General features: G+C 40.3%; 1 protein-coding gene across 3 annotated transcripts in view; it reads right to left on the bottom strand.

Moving 5' to 3' along the window:
• Nucleotides 1-15,310, bottom strand: part of ASAP1 (ArfGAP with SH3 domain, ankyrin repeat and PH domain 1) — a 368,734-nt gene that overhangs the window by 14,340 nt on the left and 339,084 nt on the right. For all 3 annotated transcript variants that reach the window (XM_084619542.1, XM_084619543.1, XM_084619541.1), the window contains 2 exons: nt 7,994-8,060; nt 2,995-3,053 (listed from right to left, as the gene is read on the bottom strand). In XM_084619542.1, the coding sequence (XP_084475668.1) occupies nt 2,995-3,053; nt 7,994-8,060 (126 nt within the window). The remainder of the gene's footprint in view (nt 1-2,994; nt 3,054-7,993; nt 8,061-15,310) is intronic.

Here is a 15,310-nt window from a genome sequence, read left to right as displayed (position 1 = left end):
CGCCTTGATGAAAGTACCACATCATTTTGACTCAGAAAAAGGGATAATTTCATACTGTGTTCAGCATTTGCTTTTAGGTCAAGCAACACTGTCAAGAATGATAGGTCCACACATTTAAACTTACCACAAAATAATATCACACATATACACTATTTATAATATAACCTACTACAAAAACACATTCACATCATTATATACGATGATCCTGATTTTTAGATGAGAATTGTGCACACATTACTACAAGTGAGAGACGATTTAGCCATACATGTACATAAGAATGACTTCTACAAACATGTCGTAACACATATGCAAATAAGGCACAAATGAATCAAGTTCAGGCTGAAAATCAGGCCAAGCAGTTTATTTTAACTGCACTCCTGATATTAAATACATTTTAATTAGTCCTCCAAAATGAGCGCTTCAAATAAAACAGAATATCAGATTTGTTGCTAGGTAACACACCCCTCATAAAGGCTGGAACAACCACTTGCTATGGTTTGAGAGTTCTGTACATGGCCCCAAAGTAATTTCAGCCCACAATGACAGTCAGCTCTAACCTAATTTTATACCAAGTGAATATTGACTTATTTTGTAGTGACACCTGTCATCTCAATGACACCTTAAAAGGAAACTGCTGAACTGAATTAAATTTCTTACCTATAAAAAACTGAATTTTTAAAATTTGTATTTAGTTTTTGCCACTAATGCTTTGCATTTCTCTTATCTTGCAGAATGGCCAGATTCATTCTCTGGTTCTCATACTTTGGAACAATACAGTTGTAATATCCACTGACACACACACACTGGCATATGTAAAACTGTGCTATATTTTATATGCTTACCCTCACTGTATGTGCTCACATGTGTGTGTGCATGTGTAAAGGGGTGTATGTATACTTCTCTGTTTTCTCCAGTTCTTCAATTAATTCTGGCACATCACTCAGAGAAAGAGGCTTCCATTGACCACCTTTTCCTCCCAATCTTCTACTCTGTTTCTCAAAATGTTCCACTTTACAGACTATGGTACAGGAAAGCTATTAGGACCAGTGGTAGTCCATAAACCATAGTGTGAAAGTAATGCATTATCCTGTATATTACAAAGATTAATTGTTATGATCTCTCATTTTCAAGCACTCACTTAAACCTTTGTGTTTTAGCAATAGGAAATCTTACCTTACATGTTAAGGTATAGATTTTCCCCTTTTGTATATATGCACAGCATACAATGTTTTCTTGGTTGGTTTCAAACCATTTATATTTGCAAGTTTCTTACCAAAACTTCATATTGGTTATAATGTATTTGCATGTTCTCATGCAGGGCTGTCCCTAGCTATTCTGGCGCCCTATGCAGGCCCCCCGCAGGGTGGGAGCCGGGCCGCCGGGCGGGGAGAGGCTGACCCCAGGCCTCTGCGGGGGAAGGAGGAGGGCTGGTTTGGGGGGCAGGGGGAACTGCCCCCCAGCACTCACTGGCAGTGTGGCTGGGTCGCTGCACTTCCCACCATCAGGGAGTGCAGGCCTGCCTCTGTAGCAGTCCTCAGGGGAGTGGGGGCAGGGCTGGGGGCGGAACAGAGTGGTGGCTTTGGGGAAGGGGTGGAGTGGGAGCGGGGCTGGGGCAGAGTAGGGGCGGGAAGAGGAGGGGCTGCACCAAATTTTCTGGTGCCCTATACAGCTGCGTACAGGTAGGGACGGCCCTGTTCTCATGCATACACTAGGTGAAATTTTTCAGACAAAACTTCTTTTGCTGAAAAATGTAAATTCAGGTCCAGCAAAACATTCTGTGAATTCGAGTTGATTTTAGCCAACTGTTTTGGTCAAAACAAAACAAAACAAGCAAATGTCAAAATAGTCTTTTTTGATATTGTCAGCTAGAGTCACAAGGGGATTTAAGCGCCATTCACAAAATTGAGGAGGTGCTGTTGGTGTTATAACCTTTAGCCCTGTGGTTAGGGCACTCACGTGTGACGTGGGCGACCAAGGATTGAATCCCCACTCTGGAGCAAGAACTTGAACCCAGGTATCACCCCTCTCAGGGGAGTGCCTTAACCATTAGGCTATAAGCTATTCTGGGTTGGGTCTCTCTATTTAACCTGTTCAAGCTATTCCACTTGGTATAAAATACTTGAATAGCCATTGGCTTAGAGAGAGAATGACGCTATAGCTCAGTGGTTAGAGCATTGACCTAGAAGGGCAACAGCTGGGTTCCAGTCCAGTCCCTGCTTCAGTGAATACTTAATTATTTATACGAAGTCAAACAGCTTCAACAGGAAAGACTGAGACTCACCCCATAATATCCGGTAATCCTGTAGTATACCCTATAGTATGAAAGACTTATGTAATTGTTATCTCACTGAAATCTGACAAAACAAAAAGGGAAGACTTTTAACCTCTCTTCTTGGCCCTGAACAATTAGAATAGGGGGATTTTTTCAAAAAGAACCTAAGCGACTCAGGAGCCTGAAGCACATTTTCAGAAGTGACCTTAGTTCCATTGATTTTCAAGTAACTTTTGTAAATGGGATATGGAATCCCAAGTCACTTAGACAATTTTGAAAATTTCCCCCCCTAGATTTGTATTATTTAACATTTATATTGCAGTAATAACAACAGACTCCAATCAGTGTCATTGGTCCATTGTGCTAAGTACTGTACAAATACATGTGAACATGTGGTTCTTCTGCAAGGAGCTTATGATCTTGGAATAAACCAGTAATGAAGAAGGACAATAAAAATACACAGATTCTTACTGATTTTCCTCCAGGTTCTGCAGGATTTCAGCTTTTGTACTAAAAATATGTTTAGTCTTTTTACAAAATCCTTGCTGAAAAATCCCTATAGATTTTGCCAGAATTTCCAGATTTGTGTTGTCCCAGAAATAAATGTTTTTTGCTCAAAACACCAAATTTCTGAAGACCCTTATGATTTATCATCACTTGTTTAACACACACACAGATGCACCAAAATTCAGCTATGTATATATCTTTTAAAAAGGTCTTACCTTTTTGAGGTAGTTTAGGAAGAACTCTTGGGCCAAGTGCAGTCTTTGCGGTCCCCGTGCTAATCAATAGATATGAACTATCAGTACTTAAACTTCTGAACAATGAGCTAACTGTGTCCCATTTCTAGTACCACCCACCCACTTTTCAGAAAAAAAATTATAGTAAGAGTTTATGCATAGCCAGGACACACAATGTTGTCCATGAAACAGCCCTGAAACTCAAAGCAGTGTTGGAAGTGGGCTTGGATTATTCAAATAAAGGAAAAAGCTGTGCAAAGCCTACGCATTGTTCATGCTGCATGGCACATCTGTTCCATAGATAACAATGTGTGCATACATTTATATTTAGAAAACTGCTTAAATTGAGAGAGCAATTCAACTGACAGATTTTGTTTAAAGAAGAAGCAATAAAAGGACAAGTCAAGAACTTAAATTAACACATTAAAATAACCATATTAAGTACATAGGTAATACATTCCAAAAGCATGCAATTATGGCCTAAGATAGTCTATCTTTTTCTTTGTGTGCTTCACAGTTCACCCCATGTGTATACTATCTGTTATAGGTAAGTTTGCCAAAACATTCCACCTGTTTTTTCAGTTGTGGATATCTTTTCAAAATCTTCAACAATTAGGCTCAAGTTTTTCAAGCCTAGTCTTGGTTCAAGGGTGAAACTTTTTGAAAGTCTGAACAACAAAATTTGAGTCATGTGTACACAAGGAATATGAAAAAATACACACACACACCGATAAAAATGCCTTATGAACTTTTCTTGAACCCATTTTGCACAGAAACAATTTGGGGATTAAGAGATAACTCTTCTTGATAAATGTCTGAGTATTCTGGTGAAAACTGGTTTTGATTTGGTTAAATTATGAGACTCTGAAAATTGCATTTTGTGTATGCTTCGTAGATAATAAAAGAGATTTCACAACCATGTGCCAACATGCCAAGGGAAGACAGACTGCTCTCCATCAGACAGATCCTCAGCTCGTGAAAGTTTTCATAGGTCCATTGACTTCAATAAGGTAGAGCTCCATATGAGTCCTACCGATTTTACTCCATATTAAAATAATGAGCGAATGAAGCAAAGCTTTGATCTTCTAGTAAATGTTGCCCAGGGAAGTGCAAAGTGAATTAAGCAATTTTTTAAGAAATCATTTTCTTTGCCCCTCTACTCTTCCTCCACTAATACTTTGTTCTCCTCTCCTCTACACTTTCCCTTTACTTGACACCCTATGTGAAGTGCCATCTGACATGATAAACTGCCAGTGAATAGCAGATTTGAATCATTCAAATGAGCGAGATCACTTTCATGGATTTTTTTTTTATAGCAAGGGCTGCAGTGTGTTTAAACACTGTCGTTTATTAAATAATTATTGTAATTTTCATTTTTTTCTAAGGGTACACCACTTTCTGTACAACCACAGAATTACATCAATGCTTCCCTAAGTATAAAATTTCCACTTTCAAGGGGTTACATGCTTTAAACTGGTAAATACGAGTGGTATAGTACATATAAAAAGAGTAGTATTTTGCGCTTAACATGTCATGCATGTCTAACATACAAACACAAGAAAGACAACAAAAACAATGTTCTGATAAGATCTCACTATGAACCTTTTTTTTAGATCATGCACAGATGTTATAAGCATTAGACTTATTCAGGAGCATAATTCAAGGATAAAAGCATGTTGCAAAGAGATACAGGAACATAATCTCCTTGTGTGGTGTAAAACTGTCCAAAATATACACTGTAAGATGATGATGAAGGTGCATTTAAGAGATTATTATGGTTTTAAATATGAATGGTCACCTTATGGAACACTCCACAAAATGAGAGTATGAGTCTTACATTTTAATAGACAAAAACCACTGAACAAATATATTATCAGATTAGGGGATTTAACTACTGTATGTGAGTGAGCAGATACTGTTAAAACTGGAAGGGTTCCACTTCCCAGCTGACCTTGTTAGTTCAGGCTACTGACCTTATTTAAAAGCATTTGCCTCATTAACTCAGTATATTCCTAACCAAACTACTATTTGGCCTGGGACCAGCCAAATAGTGCCAAGAAAAGGGAAAATTTCTGACCTGTTATTCTGCTTTTCTGAAGCTATCATTTTGACAAGCTTCTCACTTCTGGGTCTCAGCTCTTTAACATGAGACTCGTGGAACTCCACAAGCTCTTAAGTGTTATGGCACTTAAGGACAATGGCAGCAAGGTGGGGAAAAAAAGCCACACTCTCTAGTGGCTGTTCTGCACCACCATGAGTTTAACTACTGCTTCAGGAATGTTTAGTTATTTCCAACTGCCTGGGAGGCAAAGAACACAAAGAAAAAAGCAAGCCAACCGAAGTTATAAAAAAATCTGCCTAAAAATAAAAATCAAGGTGCAAAAATTCAGTAACACCTCAGTAAAGATTAATGTAAAACAATGAGGGCAGATGATCAGCTGAGTAAGAATCTTGTCAGAATATTTTTCAATAAGCAGAATTCAATCAATCCTCTGATGCATAGGCAGCCTCAATGCTGGCATTTGTTAACCTGTGAGTGTTTGATTTTGTAACATGAATAAAGATTTTTAGATGTAGTTTTCGAGGGTTTTTTTATTTTTATTTTTTTTAAAGAAAAATGAAAAAAAAAAAGACATGCAACTGTAACAATCCTCACACAACCACCTTCAAAAAACAAGTGGTCATCTGAGTTTGAACTTGGCGTTTTGCAACCAAAACTCAGTCCTCTATCACTTGAGCTAAAAGAGCAAGTCCACTGGCTGGCAGTAGTTGAAGGCCGCACTAGGCGGCACAGTATGGGGAGGAAGTGAGCAGTCCATTGTGGAGAAAGAACAGGTTAAGGACTATTTAGAAAAGCTTGACATGCACAAGTCCATGGGGCCAGATCTAATGCATCCTAGAGTGCTGAGGGAGTTGGCTGACGTAATTGCAGAGCCACTGACCATTATCTTTGAAAACTCGTGGTGATTGGGGTTGGTCCTGGAAGATTGGAAAAAGGCAAATCTAGTGCCCATCTTTAAAAAAGAGAAGAAGGAGGATCTGGGGAACTACAGACCAGTCAGCCTCATCTCTGTCCTCAGAAAAATCATGGAGCAGGTCTTCAAGAAATCCATTTTGAAGCACTTGGAGGACAGGAAGGTGACCAGGAACAGTCAACATGGATTCACGCAGGGCAAGTTATGCTGATTGCCTTCTATGATGAGATAACTGGCTCTGTGGATATGGGGAACATGATGGATGTGATATACCTTGACTTTAGCAAAGCTTTTGATGCAGTCTCCCACAGTATTCTTGCCAGCAAGTTAAAGAAGATTGGATGAATGGACTATAAGGTGGATAGAAAGCTGGCTAGATCGTCAGGCTCAATGGGTAGTGATCAACGGCTTGATGTCTAGCTGGGAGCCGGTATCAAGTGGAGTGCCCCCCAGGTCGGTCCTGCGGCCGCTTTTGTTCAACATCTTCATTAATGATTTGGATGATGGGATGGATTGCACGCTCAGCAAGTTTGCAGATGACACTAAGCTGGGGGGAGAGGTAGATATGCTGGAGGGTAGGGATAGTGTCCAGAGTGACCTAGACAAATTAGAGGATTGGGCCAAAAGAAATCTGATGAGGTTCAACAAGGACAAGTGCCGAGTCCTGCACTTAGGATGGAAGAATCCCATGCACCGCTACAGACTAGGAACTGAATGGCTAGGCAGCAGTTCTGCAGAAAAGGATCTAGGGGTTACACTGGACGAGAAGCTGGATATGAGTCAACAGTGTGCCATTGTTGCCAAGAAGGCTAACAGCAAATTGGCCTGCATTAGTAGGAGCATTGCCAGCAGATCAAGGGAAGTGATTATTCCCCTCTATTCAGCACTGGTGAGGCCACATCTGCAGTATTTTGTGTCCAGTTTTGGGCTCTCCACTGCAGAAAGGATGTGGACAAATTGGAGAGAGTCAGTGAATGGCAACGGAAATAATTAGGGGGCTAGGGCACATGGCTTATGAGGAGAGGCTGAGGGAACTGAGCTTATTTAGTCTGCAGAAGAGAAGAGTGAGGGGGATTTCATAGCTGCTTTCAACTACCTAAAAGGGGGTTCCAAAGAGGAAGGAGCTAGGCTGTTCTCAGTGGTGGCAGATGACAGAACAAGAAGCAATGGTCTCAAGTTGCAGTGGGAGAGGTCTAGGTTGGATATTAGGAAAAACTACTTCCTAATAGTAGTGGTGGTGAAGCACTGGAATGTGTTACGTAGGGAGGTGGTGGAATCTCCATCCTTAGAGGCTTTTACAGCCCGGCTTGACAAAGCCCTGACTGGGATGATTTAGTTGGTGTTAGTCCAGCTTTAAGCAGGGGGTTGGACTAGATGACTTCCTGAGGTCTCTTCCAACCCTAATCTTCTAGATTCTAGGATCTTTTTATGTTCCACCTAGTAGAGTGTTATTTTTTGCATCAATGCATAATGCATCGAACCAGTGGTTTTATATGCAAGAGTAGCTTATATTACAAATGCACAGATCAGTCAGACTGAGAAATGTGTGGTTAAATGGATGAGACTTATATCTGTCATATTAGGGAACCAGGTTCTAGTCCAAGCTATGCCAAGAGTGAACTTATGTAACCTTGTGTTAGTGTATGGTAGGGGCACGTGACCTAGTTCAGGAATGAGGGTGGTGAAGTACACAGAATTATTTAGCGTCAGCAGAAGACATGAGAATAAAATTCCTGGATCACAGCCTAGTGCAACTTTCTTTAGTTCCAATGGTATTTTGATGAGAGAAAACAGCAGCAGCATCTGCTGCCATAATTTTGTCTGTACCATCCAGAGCTTCAGTTCTTTGTGGCTGCTTCAAACTGATTCAAGAGGTTTGGCAGAGCCTGAGAGCAAGAATGCATTGTATAGTTGGAATATTCAGAAAATTAACAGCTGATTTTCCACAGTTTATAAATTGGCCACATCATGCACAACATTACTATATGCAAATACATAAATCTTACCTTGACTGCTGAGACATTCCCTCAAACTTGTTGGCAGTCTTAGTTGAGGGTGGACCCAAATCATTACCTAAGGGGATATAAATTACATAGACTTTTTAAAATGGAGAATAAAAGAACAGAAACATGCAGGTAGAGGATATAATATAAAACAAACATTTGCAGCTTTCCCAATATTTTCCATATAAACTTAAGTATATTTTAATGAGTATTTTTCATTCATAGACTCATAAATTTTAAGGCCAGAAAAGACCATTAATATAATCTATTCTGACCTCCTGCATTCCATATGTTTGAAAAACTGTCATTGATAGCATCTATCCACTGGCAAGAAAAAGCAAATAAGATTATAGTCACTACTTCAGGGCATTTATTTTGTCTCTGAAACAAGAAAAAAATACTTCACAACATTGTCCCTCAACTATTTTGTTGGAAGGCAGTACAAGGAAAGGGCAAAAAAAGTGCAGCATCTTGCTTTGGAAGTAACACATTATTTTTAAAAGCCATCATGAATTAGCACTTATTCACAAAACAAATATTGATTTTGTAAGGATTGTTATATTATTCTAAGAAACAGTCCATTTACTCAATTCTGCCAGTAAGTGGAGGAAGAAAAAACTGAAGTCAGAATATCCAAACCGTCAACATCAAACCTGGCTTCATAATCACTAGAATCTCCAAGTCTTGAGCAGTTGCACTTATAGTACCTTCTTTGTATAAGACACCTTATTATTATCAACTCTTCCTACTATAACCCTATTTCTGAAGATCCTTAAGTGTGACATTAAAAGTGTTTCATTCATATCATTTGATCCCCTGACACCAAAACTTCAGTTAAATTCATTCCACAGAAAGTGAATTTACTGAAGTTATACCTAATGATCAAAGTCAAGAAGAAAGCACAGAATTTCTACACAAAGAAAATGAAATTGCATACAGTAGAACCTCAGAGTTATGAATACCAAAGTTACCAACTCACCGGTCAACCACATTATCATTTGGGACCGAAAGTACGCGATCAGGCAGCAGCAGAGACAAAAAAGCAAATACAGTACATAGAATCATAGAATCTCAGGGTTGGAAGGGACCTCAGGAGGTCATCTAGTCCAACCCCCTGCTCAAAGCAGGACCAATCCCAAACTAAATCATCCCAGCCAGGGCTTTATCAAGACTGACCTTAAAAATATCTAAGGAAGGAGCACTGTGTTAAATGTAAACTACTAAAAATATAAAGGGAAAGTTGATAAAAAAATTTGACAAGATAAGGAAACTATGTGCTCTGCCCTCTGACTAGATTTGATCTGAGGTCTCTGCACTGCAAATGGATTTGGAAAGCTCCATATCCGATAAGAAGATTACATTGAGATTTTCAAAATCATTCAGCAACAGCTTAACTGAGCTTCCACCAAAGTCAATAGTAAAGAAACTTCCATTGACTTCAAAAGGGAGCAGAGTTAGGCTAATCGTAAGCATTTATAAAAATTCCACTGTTAGAGTAGGTGGGCCCCAAGGCATAGTAACTCAGAAAGCGCTGGACAATGAAGGATTTTTATATCATGAATAAAAAAGCCTTTTTTGTTGTTTTTTTTTGCTGAGACCTGCCTGCTTGAAGACAACCTGTCCACCTTGTAGTTGTAGGAGAAATAATTTTCTGAGATCTACGAAGCAATTTCACTCAGACTCAGAGTCAGAGGATCTGACTTCCTGACTGATAATGTTCAATTAGGGGTCTGATTAGTTAACTGAACTATCCATCTAGTAACGAAAGCTTTAAAAGAAGAGGTTTTTTTGTTAGTTTGTTTTTTCACTAGCTCCAAAATCTCAAAGTGTGTTCTTTGTGAGTGTCCCTGACTTTGGTTTACCGGGAAGTGAAAAGAACAAGGAGTACTTGTGGCACCTTAGAGGCTAACAAATTTATTTGGGCATAAGTTTTCGTGGGCTAACATTCCCCCCCCCCACCCCCAGATGCATCGGGGGGAAGTGAAGACAGCTATAAAAAAAGAAAACGTAACAAATGGAAGATATGAATATAAATCAAAATTAGGAATTGCAGAAAATTGATAAGGGAAGCAAATGAACATAAGGAGAAATGTGTGGCCTGAAGAGTTAACAATAAGAAGGTGTTTTTAAAATATAGTAGGAACAAAAAGAATCCTGACAATGTATTGGTGCATTACTAGATTGAAATGGTGGAATTATCAATAATAATGCAGAAAAGGCAGAAGTGTTCAATAAATATTTCTGTTCTGTATTTGGGGAAAAACTGATGATACAGTCTCATCGTATGTTGATAACAACACATTAGTATCTCTGGAGAATGTTAGCGAGCAGCGTATCCGCAGAATTTGACATTCTTTCCATTTTGTATGTTCAAACACTGCCAGCTAAAACCCAGTCATCACCTAGCTAGAAATAGTTTTAGGACCGTGAGAGGCAAGGCCATGCAGCTGCATTTTTGCAGTTCTGCTAATCAGAATGGGAGGCTGGGACAGGGAGTTAAGCTTCCATGAAAATAGAAGGAATTTTTGGATAGCCTTGGTTTTACGTGCCACTGACATGTAAGTTTTATTGTTATGGCTAGAAATGCTTTGCCGATAAGAAGAATACTGAATTGTTATTGGCTGTTGCCATGGAAATTGTTAGCCTATTAGGGGCTATTATGATTTATGTGCTTTGTCTGATAAAATTTATAAAAGATTTTGTTAGAAAGTGTTCTTTGGAGCAGTCAGAGGAAGCTTTTTCTTGGAAAAGGATCTGACACCTACGTTCCTCAGCAGCTAGATAGAAGGAGGGGGCCACCTGAAGCCTGGCTGCTGATTTCTTGAAACAATTTCAGACTTTTGGGTAACTATAAATGTTTGGAATGCTTTGAATTTACTGGTATATATGTGTGTGTGTGCTTGAGACCTCATTAAAAAGTAGTTTTAGATAAAAGCATTTTGGTTTGTATCAATCATGTATCAGACGGAGGAGGTGTGCCCCCATTGATTTATTCCTGATACCACATGGAGAGAAACAGTTAAATTACCACTGCTTTGGGTTCTGAAAACTCAGGGTAACAGAAGCTACTAAAGTTAGATGTTTTTTAAATCAGCAGGTTCATTTAACTTGCATCTAAGAGTTTAAAAGAGCTGGCTAAGGAGCTCACTGGACTATTATGTTGATTTTCAATAAGTCTTGGAGTACTGAGGAAGTTCCACAAGATTGGAAGAAAGGTAATGTTGTGCCAATTTTTAAAAAAGGTAAAGATGACGACCCAGGTAGTTATAGGCCTGTCAGCCTGACATCAATCCTGGGCAAAATAATGGAGCGGCTGATACAGGACTCAGTTAATAAAGAATTAAAGGAGGGTACTGTAATTAATGCAAATCAACGTGATTTTATGGAAAATACTAACTTGATATCTTTTTTTGATGAGATTACAAGTTTGGTCAATAAGGATAACAGTATTGATGTAACATATTTAGACTTCTCTAAGGCGTTTGATTTTGGTACCACACAACATTTTGATTAAAAACTAGAATGATATAAAATTAACATGGCACACATTGAATGAATTAAAAATTGGCTAATTGGTGTCTCAAAATATAAACAGGGAAATGTCATTGAACAGGTGTCTTTCCAGTGGGGTCCCAGAAGGATCGTTTTTTGGCTCTATTCTATTTAACATTTTATCACTGACCTGGAAGAAAACAAAGTCATCACTGATAAAAGTTTGCAATGACACACAAATTGGGGGAGTGGTAAATAATGAAGAGGACGGGTCACTGATTCAGAGCAAATCTGGACTGCTTGGCAAATGGGGTGCAACCAAACAATATGCATTTTAATGTGGCTAACTGTGAATGTATATTTCTAGGAACAAAGAACTGTAGACCATACTTAGAAAGTGGGGGAATGACTCTATTCCTGGAAGCTATGACTGAAAAGATTTGGAGGGTAATCAGCAGAACATTAACTCCCGGTGTGATGCTGTGGCCAAAAGAGCTAATGTGATCCTGGGATGCATAAACAGGGGAATCTTACGCAGGAGTAGAAAGGTGACCTTATCTCTACATTGGGCACTGTTGCGATCACGGCTGGAATACTGCACCTGTCCAAGTGCCCAGAATTAAGAAGGATGTTGATAAATTGGGGAGGGTTCAGAGAAGAGCCACAAGAATGATTATAATGATAGATTGAAATAAATCAATCTATTTATTTTAACAAGGAGAAGGTTAAGGGGTAACTTGAGTACAGTCTATAAGCATCCACACGAGGAACAAATATTTAATAATTGGTTCTTTAATCTAGCAGAGAAAGGTATAATACAATCCAATGGCTGGAAGTTGAAGTTAAACAAATTCAGAGTGGAAATAAAGTGTAAATTTTTAACAGGGAGAATAATTAATAACTGGAAATCGCTGACAATTTTTAAATCAAGATCGGATGTTTTTCTAAAAGATATGATTTAGGAATTATTATTAGTTCTATGGCCTGTGTAATACAGGAGGTCAGGCTAGATCAGAGGTCGGCAACCTTTCAGAAGTGGTGTGCTGAGTCTTCATTTATTCACTTTAATTTAAGGTTTCGCGTGCCAGTAATGCATTTTAACATTTTTAGAAGGTCTCTCTCTATAAGTCTATATATTATATAACTAAACTATTGTCATATGTAAAGTAAACAAGGTTTTCAAAATGTTTAAGAAGCTTCATTTAAAATTAAATTAAAATGCTGATCTCACGCTGCTGGCCAACTCAGCCCACTGCCAGCCTGGGGTTCTGTTCACCTAGGCCAGCAGCAGGCTGAGTGGGGCCTGCAGCCAGGACCCGGGATGGCCAGGGGCCAGCAGCCAGAACCCCAGACTGGCAGTGTGCTGAGCGGCTCAGCCCGCTGACACTCAGCCCGCTGCCAGTTTGGGGTTCCGTCCGCCGGCTCCTGCCAGCCAGGGTTCCGGCTGCCGCCCCGCTCAGCCCGCTGCCGGTCTGGGAGCCCAGCCTTGCCCACATAGAGTGGGTACCTGCCTTCTCCCTGGTTCGAGCCCATTCTCTTGCTCTCTCTCTGCACTGAGCTGAGGGTGGGAGTGCACTGAGCACAGGGCTGGGGTGAAGGAGCAGGTTGGGGGTTGGGGTGTAGGGTCTGGCCAGGAGCTAGAATGAGGGAGGGGGCTCAGGGTTGGGGCAGGAGGTTTGGGTGTGGAGTGCTTACCTGGGCAGCTCCCATTTGGTGCGAGGGGTGCAGGTGGGAATGTGGGGGTGTGTGTGTGTGCGCAGGAGCTCCTGTTTGGTGCTCAGGGTGGGGGTAGGAATGTGGGGGGTGCAAGAGTCAGGGCATGGGGTGTGGGGGGACTGGAGGTGTTTGAGGAGGGTGCAGGAGTCAGGGCAGAGGGCTGGGGGCATGTGTAGGGGGTGCTGGAGTCAGGGCTGGGATGTGTGGGGCAGGCAGAAGCGTGCCATTAAAAATCAGCACACGTGCCATAGGTTGCGGACCCCTGGGCTAGATGATCACAATGACCCCTTCTGGCCTTTCAATCTATGAATGCACTCCCCACTTTGTCCTGAACTAGCCAAGGACATGCTTCAGGGAATGCTGCAAAGCCTCTCTTCACTTCTCAAGTTTTTAAGAAAGTAGAGGTATGATGAATGTAACAAAGAGGTGTATATTTTCCTTTTTAGCAACTTTCACTTTCATTGGGCTTTTTCATCTCTCATACTGGAATCTGACCTGAGTCTCAAATACAGATGACAGACAAATCAGTACTGGAATCAGACTGGGATCTAGTGTAAGCCCAAAGGTTGCTGACTGGACTAATTATATGGCTTTTATGTTTGTTAGAGATTTTAGCTTTAGAATAGGACAGCCACAGCAATCTGAGTAAAGTGTGAGTGACCCATTAAACAATTTTTGGACCTAAATCCTAAAGGTACAGGGGCTTAGGGAAATCCTGCCAGCTTTAGTCTGTGCAGAGTAAAATCACATGGGCCTGAGATGCATTGTGTCCAAAAAGCTATATCTGGCAGAAAAAAAACGTTTGGGACATCTGTGATATTCACTTGGAAATACCCCAGAAAAATATATCCATCTGTATTTACTTGCAGCAGTATCAAATGTTTACTGCACATAGCATTATGCTGACAGATACTGGTGACTGCATCAATCACAAACCTCTTTGAGAGTGGGTGTGAACACATCCTTCAATCAATATAACTGTCAGGATAAGTTTAATCTGAAGCCTCCGACCTAAGATGAAACGGTGTTGACTGGAAAAGGCATTTTTTGTTGAGTGGCCATTGGACTGAAACATCTCTCTTGGTATAGATTTTTTTTTTTTAACACTGAGACTCTATGTATCATCAGTGCCAGACACTTTCACTAGTATCTGTCAGTAATGTCTACAGACTCTTTTAAATAGTTGATCAAAAGATTAAATGAGGTTTGATTTATTGTCTCTTGCATATGTGCATGTTTACCTGTAATAAAAACAAAAACAAACAAAAGCAGGTGTCGTGAATCTGCCTAGGAATTTGGACTGTGTGGACAGAGAGTTTTGCTGAGTATTGTTTGTGGTCTGTGTGTATGTAGGCAGAACACAGAGAAACTGAAAACAGACCAGAAAGAGAGAGACACAGAGGGAAAAAAAACAAGAAAGCCCAGCAGCAGCCGGCGAGCACAGCATGACACTGGAAAAAGTGAGGGAGAGAGCTTTTGGGTCTGTTAGCCCAAGAGGCTTGGGGTTGTAAAGCAAGAAACTGCTCCTCTTGTTCTTGATTCCTCTTGCGCTCGGAGAAGCAGAGACTTTGTACATACCATGTAAATAAACAAGATTACATGAAAGAAAATGCAAGACTCTATCAATTTCTACTTCTAACTGGAACACCCTGAGGGTCCCAAACTCTGACTAGCCACTCTGGTTGAAAAGGGGCAACAATAGCATTTTGCTTTGCACCAATTCCTCCCCTCATTTTTTCTAAGGGCTTCTCTTCACGTACAATGCTGCTGGTGTGCCACTGTAGTGCTTTAGTGAAGATGCTACTATGCCAACAGGAGAGCTTCTCTTGTCAGCATAATGACAGGTTTCAGAGTAGCAGCTGTGTTAGCCTGTATTCGCAAACAGAAAAGGAGTACTTGTGGCACCTTAGAGACTAATCATTTTATTTGAGCATAAGCTTTCGTGAGCTACAGTCAGCATAGTTAATCCATCTCCCTGAGGGGCGGGGCAGCTATGTACATAGTGCTGTCTACTAGTGAGGGGAAGGGGGTTAAGTCAGTATAACTATGTTGCTCAGAGGTGTGGATTTTTCACACCCCTGAGCAATGTAGTTATACCAATATAGGCCTGTA

Source organism: Lepidochelys olivacea (genome assembly GCF_965140295.1).
Source record: "Lepidochelys olivacea isolate rLepOli2 genome assembly, chromosome: 2".
NCBI lineage: Eukaryota > Metazoa > Chordata > Testudines > Cheloniidae > Lepidochelys > Lepidochelys olivacea.
Note: the sequence above shows the minus strand (reverse complement) of the source record. Positions and strands in the feature narration are given on the sequence as shown.